General features: G+C 43.9%; 2 protein-coding genes across 5 annotated transcripts; one reads left to right on the plus strand and one right to left on the minus strand.

Moving 5' to 3' along the window:
* The first annotated feature begins 19 nt into the window (after positions 1-19).
* MRPS16 (mitochondrial ribosomal protein S16) lies at positions 20-2,463 on the plus strand. 2 transcript variants are annotated; one of them, XM_039367682.1, is made up of 4 exons: positions 20-153; positions 745-818; positions 1,038-1,298; positions 1,919-2,463. In XM_039367682.1, exons 2-4 carry the CDS (start codon positions 806-808, stop codon positions 2,062-2,064), a joined length of 420 nt encoding a protein of 139 aa, XP_039223616.1. In that variant the 5' UTR covers positions 20-153; positions 745-805; the 3' UTR covers positions 2,065-2,463. The 2 variants fall into 2 exon arrangements, with proteins under 2 accessions (XP_039223616.1, XP_039223617.1); XM_039367683.1 differs by having other exon boundaries at positions 54-153; positions 748-818.
* On the minus strand, positions 2,131-8,925 carry LOC120319168 (uncharacterized oxidoreductase YjhC-like). 3 transcript variants are annotated; one of them, XM_039367679.1, is made up of 14 exons: positions 8,807-8,925; positions 8,257-8,359; positions 7,500-7,584; positions 7,074-7,147; positions 6,686-6,745; positions 6,441-6,548; positions 6,079-6,135; positions 5,504-5,634; positions 5,018-5,072; positions 4,814-4,906; positions 4,301-4,435; positions 4,124-4,225; positions 3,340-3,504; positions 2,131-2,891 (listed from the first exon to the last, which is right to left on the minus strand). In XM_039367679.1, the coding sequence occupies exons 2-14, from the start codon at positions 8,347-8,349 to the stop codon at positions 2,730-2,732; spliced, it is 1,320 nt and encodes a 439-aa protein (XP_039223613.1). In that variant the 5' UTR covers positions 8,350-8,359; positions 8,807-8,925; the 3' UTR covers positions 2,131-2,729. The 3 variants fall into 3 exon arrangements, with proteins under 3 accessions (XP_039223613.1, XP_039223614.1, XP_039223615.1); XM_039367680.1 differs by lacking the exon at positions 8,807-8,925 and having other exon boundaries at positions 7,074-7,163; XM_039367681.1 differs by lacking the exons at positions 7,074-7,147; positions 8,807-8,925.
* Between the last annotated feature and the right edge of the window lie 564 nt (positions 8,926-9,489).

The following is a 9,489-nucleotide window of genomic DNA, read 5'->3' on the forward strand; positions in this document are numbered from 1 at the left end:
ATTGGGCGGCCCGGATTCCCGGGGCTGCGCGCATGCGCTTGAGGCTTGCGCTGCATCGGCGTGGATTTTGGTTGGGAAGCTCCCGGGGATCGGAGGATCTCTCTTTCCGGGCCACTGGGTCCGGGATCACGGCTGGGAGTCCGGCCTTTGCAGGTAAGGCGGAGAGTCACCAGGTGCAGCTTATTCATCTCGGACCATAATAATAATAATACTTGGATCAATTGCATCGGTTGAATTGCGGGCTGCCTTTTGCAAGAAGCTGCCACTGTTGCACAGCATGCGGGGGGGGGGGGACTTCTCCCGTTGAATCAGCGCCTTGGAAAAAGAGAGTGGCCCCGCTTTCCCTCTTGCAACGCTCCTTGCAATGCTGCAGAAATTCAACAGGTGCAGCTCGCTGCTTTGCAACCTGGGTGCAAGAAGTTACTTTTTTTCAGTGCTTTTGTAACTTTGAACAGTCCCTAAACAAACTGTCGTAAGTCAAGAACCAACTTTGTTTTTATATTTGTAGGGTTGATTCAGTTTTTCAACTTTCAAGCTGGGTGGACTACAACACCCAGAATTCCCCAGCCAGCATTCAGGGAGTTGAAATCCACCCAGCTTAAAGTTGCCCAGGTTGAGAAACATTGGTTGTGTGAATCGCCTCTCGGCTTCCCTGGAGCCTCTTTCTTTTCTGGTTTTAAATAAAAATACCATTTTGCAAAAACTTGGTTTTTTTTTTTTTTTTATCCCTCTGCTCTTTCCCAGCAGCCATCCGGACTCCGTTACCCTGATTTTTCTCCCTCTTTCTCTGCTGGAAAAGGACATCATGGTTCAACTAGGTAAGTGGCATTACAGAATGCTTTATATATCTCCATGCCCATACAGCGGGCTCCAACACACAGCGGTTATAGCAGGAAACGGAAGAGGGAGAGAACACAGGCTGAACCATGGTCATTGTTGCCGTTCTAAGTTCAAACAGTTGCTAAATGAACTGTTGTAAGCCGAGATCTAACTCGATTCCTGACTGAGGGTATCTGCCCCCAATTTCCTCCCAACAGGACGCCCCCTGCTGAAGACGTATCGCAGTGTCCGGGTGGTCATCCGGCTATCCCTCGGCGGTTGCACCAACCGGCCTTTCTACCGGATCGTAGCCGCACACAACCGGCGTGCCCGGGATGGCAAGTATCTGGAGCAGATCGGCTGCTACGACCCTCTGCCCAATCGCTACGGCGAGAAGATCGTGGGGATCAACTTCGACCGCTTCAAACACTGGTTTGCTTACGGAGCCACCCTGACCAAGCCAGTGGAAAAACTGATGGGTAAATGCACCCCTTTGGTTTGGATCACAGGTCGCCCTCGACTTAACGACTGCAATGGAGCCCGAAAGTTCTGTTGTTAAGCGAGACATTTGTTAACACCTTCCTGGCCACCGGTGTTAAGTGGATCCCTGCAGCTGATATGCTAGTAACCCACTTATTAATTGAACCTGGCTTCCCCATTGACATTGCTTGTCAGAAGGTCACACAAAAGGGGATCGGTCGTTAAGTGAATCAGTTGTTAAGTGAATCACTGCAGCTGATAAGTTAGTCACATGACCATTTCACTCAATCAGTCAATCAAAATAGAGCTGGAAGGGACTTTGGAGGTCTTCTAGTCCAGCCCCCTGCTCAAGCAGGAGACCCTGGACCATTGTAGTGATTCCGAGTGGCTTACAAAGATGTTGCAAGCCGTGTGATGTCTCGTTTAACGACTGCAGCAAAAATGGCTGTAAAGTTGAGTGCGGTCGTGCAAGGCCTCCCTCAATGGCAAAATTCCCGGTATGGCTACAATAACTCCTGGGCTCCCTGTGTGCTCGATATTTTTCCTGTTGCATTTGCAAATGATGCTCAACGCATGGAGTGATGCATTTCTTTAAATATACATATTTTTAAATGTTTAGGTCTTTCTGGCTTTTTCCCCCTGCATCCGATGTCCATCACAAACGCTGAGCGGTTAAGGAAGAAAAAAGCCCAAGAGGCAGCAAAGGCAGCTGAAAAAGGAGAAGAGGAAGATTTGGAGGAAAAGCGGGAACATCAGCAAAACTGATCAATGGAGCGAGAAAAAAAAAAACCTCACACCCCGTTGGAGACTGAAAGGATAATGTCGATTTTATTTTATTTTTTTCATTTTTTTAGCCACACGGCATTGTGGCTTGCCACTACGCAACCTCGCCCCGAATTCTCGCCCGTTTGAAGCAAAGATGGCTCCCGTTCTTTCAAAAGAAGCGCGTGCACCAAACAGCCTGCCTAGGAGTGCGCAGGGCAGAGTCCGCGCGACCTGGAACTCGGGGCTTCCTAGCCTAGTTTGCGCGATTCAATCCCAAATTCAAACGAAAACCCACTGAGCTTTGGGTTCAAACGCCAGGAGACGGTTCCAAGCCGTGGGGACGAGCTTTGGCAGTTTTAGCCGATTTATAAATAAATGTTAATTTTCTGCAGTTTTCAATAAGGCGTACGGTAACTGCAAGCAGAAATGTAGCTGTCTTTTTCGGGGGGGGGGGAAAGGAAATGCATTTTCCCGCAGTCAGAAATCTAGCATGAAGAACAGAAAAATGTTTTTTCTGAAATAGGGACGTTTTGAGACGGCAGCAGCCCGTCTTGGGGTCTTCCTTGGTGAGTGGACGATAGGCGCAGTAGTCACAGAGAAAGTCACTTCAGAAGCTTTGAGGGGAAGAGTTGGGGTTTTGAGCCAGCCCGGCAGGGGTTTTGTAGTCATTTGTCGTGCGCATCGGCTGGCTGTGGGTGTGAGTTTTCGGATCCTGTTTCTATCACCACCACCTGGTTTTCCCTTCGGGCTTTCTCGGCTGCAAACACCAAGAGGTGAGAACGGAGCGTCTCTTCGGCGCTTGTCGTTATGCGAGACGGATCATTTTCCTGTTGGAAAAGGAAGGAAAGGGTTTCAGGGAATCCCATCTCGTGCTATGTACCTAGTCCTCAACTTACAACAGTTCATTTAGGGACTAAAATTGCAACAGTACTGGAACAATCATATTTCATACTTAACAACCATCCCAGCATCCACAGCATCCCCAAAAGTCGTAAAATGGGGGAAAACTCGCTTAAGGGTCTCGCTTAACAACAGAAATGTTGGACACGATTGCGGATATAGGTCGAGGACTGCCTGTGCTGGCTAAGGATGGGTCACCTTGTGGCGAACAAATTTAACAAATCAAAATAAAATGATGGGATTTTGTAATCTGAAACGGCCACGTTGGGGAAAACTACTTCATCCTAGTTAGTAGAACCTGCATGGAGCACTGCAGTCTTGAGTTTTACTGTGTTGTTTTTTTAATAAAAGGGGGAAAAAACAAAACCACTTAACCGATACGGCTGAGACGAAGCTGTGGATCAAATAATAATCCGCGCCGCAGTGACCGTCTAAACAAGCCGGGATGCCAGGCGTCAAACGGGGAAAAAACGAAGTTCTTTTTTTCTGAAGGAAGTCAAAAATCTCTATCTCTTCTCCCCCTTTGCAGGAAAGCTCGCCCTGGGGGAAAAAAATGAGGAGCAGAGAAAATAAATTATATTTTTCAAATTGCAAAACCACACTGGGGAAGGCAGGGGAGAAAGGGAAAATAAATCACTGGGTTGTAAGTTCAGGAAACTCCATGGAAAGTTAAAAGGAAGTTTTTCACTGAAAAAAAAAAAAAAGAAAATTTCTATTCCTGGCACAACAGCCCTATAAGGTAGGCCAGACTGAAAGGCAGAGGTGATAAACAGGATTTATCTGGGTTGCATTGCCATCCTTCCCCACGGCAATGATTAACTACTAGTTGTGAAGGTTTACAACAATATCTCTTATTCTTTTTGACTTGATTGGTGGACTTCAATTCCCAGCTCAGCTGACTGAGGAATTCTGGGAGTTGAAGTCCACAGGCCTTAAAAGTCACCCAGATTGGGCACCCCGATCATACCTGAACTAGTCACTTTTGCCTATTAGTCACACTTCCGGCTTTACGAGTGGGAACACCCCAGCCAATTGTGGTTTACACATTCCACCATGCTTAAAACAAACCAAGATTCAGTGCAATCTTGGATTCGGGAGAAATATTCCCATTTCCACGTCCATTTTTCAAATGCCCCAAATAGGCATTTCAGCTCTTAACCTTGGTTCCATAGATGGTGGTGGTTCGCTCCCCCAGTTTTTCCGTAAAAGCCACCATGGTGAACGCAGCCGTCGCCCCGCCTTCAAATTCCATATTGACCACCTGAAAAAAACATAAAATTAAGCTCAAGGACTCTGTTGCTCCGTAAAAAAACGACAGACAAATGCAAGTGCGTACCTGGTGGCTGACGACGTCGTTGTCACAATCGTAAATGCATCTTCCGTATGGGCCAAGCCGCAAGGCTTCGGTCAGTGTTTCTATATCAGACCCCCCGTTGCTGCAGACCACTGAAACCGGCCAGTTAAAAGCACCCTGGGGTGAAAGGAATTAACACTGCTGCAAGATTAGGGGAGATTTTTGAAGATTTCTGGGGTCCCATTTCCCAGTCGACATTAAAGATCTGGATTTTTTTTTTTAAAGGCTGCATGCTGAATTTACACATTGCATTCAGCCCCAGAACCCAACATCCTGGTAATTCAATTAAATTTTCAATCCAATTAAAAATTCAATTAAATGGTATAGGTTCTCCTGCTTGAGCAGGGGGCTGGACTAGAAGACCTCCAAGGTCCCTTCCAGCTTCTCTTTATTATTTCTATTCATTATTCTATTCTATTCTGTATTCTGTTCTACATTCTATTCTAGTCTATTCTATATTCTCTTTTCTGTTCTATATGTTATGATCCAGTGTACCTTTTCTGCACGCTCCAGGTAGATCTTCCGAGCAGAATAGGCACAATTTGATTCAACCGAACAGTCTAAGCAGCGAGTGCTAGCTCCTTTGGGCTGAAATGAAATCAAAATAAAAGGCAAATTTAATGAACTATGCGGGTAGTCCTCGTTTTATGACAGTCCTGCTCCTGTGCCAACCCCATCAAACCAGATATAGCGACAAACCTTGTTCTCTTTTGTGAAATGCAAGAGGCGTCCGAAAGAGGAAACTTGTAAACATCTGAAAGGATAGGAGAAAAAACAGAATACTTGAAGGTTTAACCACAGAGGCTGTGTCCAAGAAGACAGGCAGTCCTCTACCTAACGACTACAATTTCTGTTACTACGTGAGACATTTCTTGAGTTTTGCCTTGTTTTACGACCTTTGCAGCCACAGTTCTTAAGGGAATGATGGCAGAGGCTAAGTTAATCACCCGTGGCTTCTCCGTGGAGTTTACTCGTCAGAAGATCACAAAAGGAAATCTTGTGACCCCCGGGACATAAATAGAAGTCAGTTGTGCCCAGCGTCTGAATTTTCATCACGTGACCACGGGGGAGGCTTCCACGGTCACTAAGGGTGAAAAATGGCTGTAAACTCAGGGGTTTTTCCATGCCATCGGTCACTAAACAAATTGGAGAAAAAGGGAGGAAGTGACGTTAAAACATTCCTACCTTTTATTCCCCATCCAAAAATTGATCAGGTCGATATCGTGGCAGGATTTAGCCAATAAAGAGAAAGAACTTTCGCTTTCGTTTCTCCAATTGCCCCGGACAAAGGAATGGGCAAAATGCCAGAAACCTATCTAGATGAATAAAAGGGAGGGAGGGGGGAAAAGGCAATTGATACCCTAAAAAGGCTGAAATTTAAAAAAAACAGGCATTTCGATGACCGTCATCCAGTTTGTCAACAAATGAAAAACTCATTCAACAACTGTCCTGCTTATCAACAGACATTTTGCCCTTAATTTTGGGTCATAAGTGAAGGATTACCTATATAGAAGATCAAAAGCTATGGGGCAATTTATATGTGATGAGTTCCCAACCAGAATAAAACCAGTTAGGTAACGCTGCCTAGTGGTTAAGAGTGATTAATCTGAAAGTGGAACTTGGGGGGGGGGGCTTAAGGAGCATAAAATCTCAAAACTGGAAAAAAAATGTATTTAAAAAAAAATTAAACATGAGAAGGCGACACAACGGGAGCGAAGGACATGTTTTTTCCATAAAGTACATCATCTTAGAATTCTTACGGGTCCCAGATGTTGAATATGGCAGATGTCGCCAATCAAGCCAGCATCTAGCAATTCCTAAAAAAAAAAAAAAAAAATAGAGAAAAACTTGGTTTCATTTTTTTCCTGTCTTTATTATTATTATTTGTGGGATATGGGGTTTGTGAACTAGCCATCATTAGAACATCATTACTTGAGGCTTTTGGGAGCGAACGTTTGATTGGGGGGAAAAAAAAACAAATTCAGATGCTGTTCCCTCTTATCTTTGTTTTAACATCACCAGCCAAATCTGCCGTTGGAAAGAGAGACATCATACTGTCGAGACAAGAGAGGTCATCTAGTCCAACCCCATTTCCCCGGTTGGGTGCTTAAGAATACATCACCTTGATCTTCAGGGTGACTGGATGGTAACGGAGCACGTGGCACACGGCAAGGATAACGTGATTCCTCTCACAGGCCCGAACAATCTCTTTGCAATCTTCTGCTGTCACCTAATTCATAAGCAAAGCATTTTTAAAAAATAAAATAAATAATAAAATTGTTACATAAAAATAATAAAATATTTTAATAAGCCCCAAAGTATTTTTTTGTTAACGTTAGTAATTAATAACACCTTGCCAGAACTTACCGCCATGGGTTTTTCTAACAAGATGTGATATCCTTTTTGTGCAAAAGCTACTGCAGGTGCCTGACGGAAAGGAATAATAATAAAAATAATAAGATGAGCTTCAAATAAATTTCACAAAGGAAGCACAACTGCAAAGTATGAACGGAGCGAAAAACACCATCAAACACAGAGGAGGACCATTAAATAAATACATAAAAAAGCAAAGTTAAGCATATAAAAAAAAAGGTTGCACGGCTTCAAAAATCTTTTTTTTCTCTCTAGGCGATTTTTTATTTTCAGTTTCTGGTGGCTGGCATGCTCCCAGTGACACAAAACCCCCTGCAAAGTGCAATGCAGAAAAATGACAATTAAACAACAACAACAAAAAAATTAACAGAAGCGAGACCACCTTATGGAGTCTGTCCGGAGTTGTGATAATCACAGCGTCGGCAAATTTTTCCCGCTCCGCAGCGGCAATCCAGTCTTCAAAAAAGAAAAGCTGTTTGTGTTCAAGGGATAAAAGGGGACGCTAATAATATTTAGTCTGCAGCAGAAGAGATGCACAGCAAACTGGGGGATTCCTATGACCAGAAAATCGGAAGGGGGGCATTAGAGGTCATCTAAGTCAACCCCTGTGCTCAGGGCAAACTTCCCCCAAAATTGGCTCCTTTAAATAATTTTAATTTTTGTGATTTTTTTAAATATTTTTTTTGAATTTGTTTTTTTTTTAAATGGAATTAAAAAAAATATCTTAAAAGGATTCAGGGGTTTTTGCAACGGGGGTGAGAGGGATTATTTGGAGGAAAAGGAAGATTAAAATCCAGCAGGTCCCAACCGTCAAAGACATTTTCCGCTGGGATCTTGTGCGCGTCTTGTAGCTTTTTACGGACAATCTCTCGAGGATCAGCCACGCCAATCACCTGCAACGAAGAGAAATCAAGCACCATTTTAGAAAGCCTGTCTGTCTGCAGGCTAGGAACATCTGTCCAAATAGCCTGTGACTCACTTCTGGTCCTAACCGGTTGTAAATCAAGGACCAACTCTTCAAAAAAAAAAAAAATACACACAGCTGCTTGAGCGAGGGGTTGGACTAGATGACCTCCAATGTCCCCTAGGATTCTATGATTCTGAGATAGATAAGATACATGACAGAAGGTAGGTAGGTAGGTAGGAAGAACTGAAAGGGAGGGAAGGAGGGAGGGAGGGAGGGAAGGAAGGAAAGGAAGGAAGGAAGGAAGGAAGGAAGGAAGGAAGGAAGGAAGGAAGGAAGGAAGGAAGGAAAGAAGGGAGGGAGGAAACTTCTTGTATCTGTTTTATTTTGTCACATTTGGAGGAATAATATTAAAATACGTCTATGGAGATTCTCAGTCATCCAGGTCATAGCTAACATATTAAACATTAAAACCTGTAATCCTGTTTTTAAATGACATACAAAATATACACATGTGCTTTTAAAGACGTTTTTGAAAGGTTTGACTGAACATGTCCACTGTTCGGGGATGTTGCCGGATCTGTCTGAATGAAATAAATGTCTGCTCAGAAGAAAAAGAAATATTAAGTAATAATTATATTATTCACCACCAGGATTTTACCTTCATGCGATCCGGGTAATATAAAGCATAGAAAGAATAATTCTGCCCTCGGTTTCCTGCGCCAATAACCAAGGCGGTGATTTGACGAGACATTCCGACAGACCTGATCAATGAAAGAATGGGTTAAGGAATCCTTTAGAACCATCATCCACTCCTTGTGTGGGATTAAGACAACAGGCTAGAAACCAGGGGATCCTGAGTTCAAGTCCTGCTTAGCCCTGACAGCCAGCTGGGTGCCGTTGGGCCAATCACCAGGAGACGCTGAGTTCTAGTCCAGCCTTAGGCAAAAGGATCTGTTTTGTTTTTTTTAAAAGGGCCCCTTTAAAAAAAAGAGACGTCCCTTCCAAGATCCAAGCCCTTTCCTCGACAAACCAGGATCACCCATCTCTGTTTCCTATATAGACCAACCAGGACCACAAAGCCTGTTGTTCTTTTTGCAAAAATTATTCCTTGGCATTTGCAAGAAATTCCTTCTGCTTTCCGTGTTGTTTTCCCGACAGGATCACCCCATGCACTAAAAAAATAAATTAAAAAAAAGGAAATTACTCACCCTTCAGAATAACGGCAGCAACTGAGTCAGATATAGACAATTGAGCAGAAGCTGGCGAGGCCACGCCCCCCTCCTGGCTCCTCATTGGTGCGAGGCTCTTTCTTTCGGGAAAACGAAAGGGATCTTTACTGGCCGGCAGAATGAAACACGAAAGCTGATTGGTTAGAACTTGAAACAATTAAGAGAAGGCATCAGGAAGGGCGGGGCTTCTTCGCCATTCATCATTTTAGACTTTATTTTAAATTTAAGGCGTGCGTTAAGCTGGTTATAACTATAACAAAGGTTAGATTTGATTTGATTTAATTTGAGTTGATTTGGGCATGCGTTTTTGTTTTTTTTTTGCAATGCTGTTATTATGTGAATGGTTCTCCTTGCGGAGAAAGAGATAGTGCATAATTATTATTATTTTCCTCTAAATTAGCGTTTCTCTACTTCCGCAACTTTGGAGATGGGTGCACTTCAACTCCCAGGATCCCCCAGCCAGCGTTTCCAGACTTTACCTCCCAGAATTCCCCAGCCTGCCTGCTTTAAAGACTTCCGCTCCCAGAATTCCCTCTGGCAGCATGTTCCGGTATGAATCAGGAATTTTGCCCTCCTATTTCCGGAGTCAATAAAGGGAGCAGCCGCTCCGTGCAAGCTCTTCCTTGCGATCCAGAGCAGTGGGTCAGGCTAGATGATCTCTT

Source organism: Crotalus tigris, unplaced genomic scaffold, assembly GCF_016545835.1.
Source record: "Crotalus tigris isolate CLP2741 ecotype Arizona unplaced genomic scaffold, ASM1654583v1 scf7180000020588.15403103151:6194809, whole genome shotgun sequence".
Classification (NCBI taxonomy): Eukaryota; Metazoa; Chordata; class Lepidosauria; order Squamata; family Viperidae; genus Crotalus; species Crotalus tigris.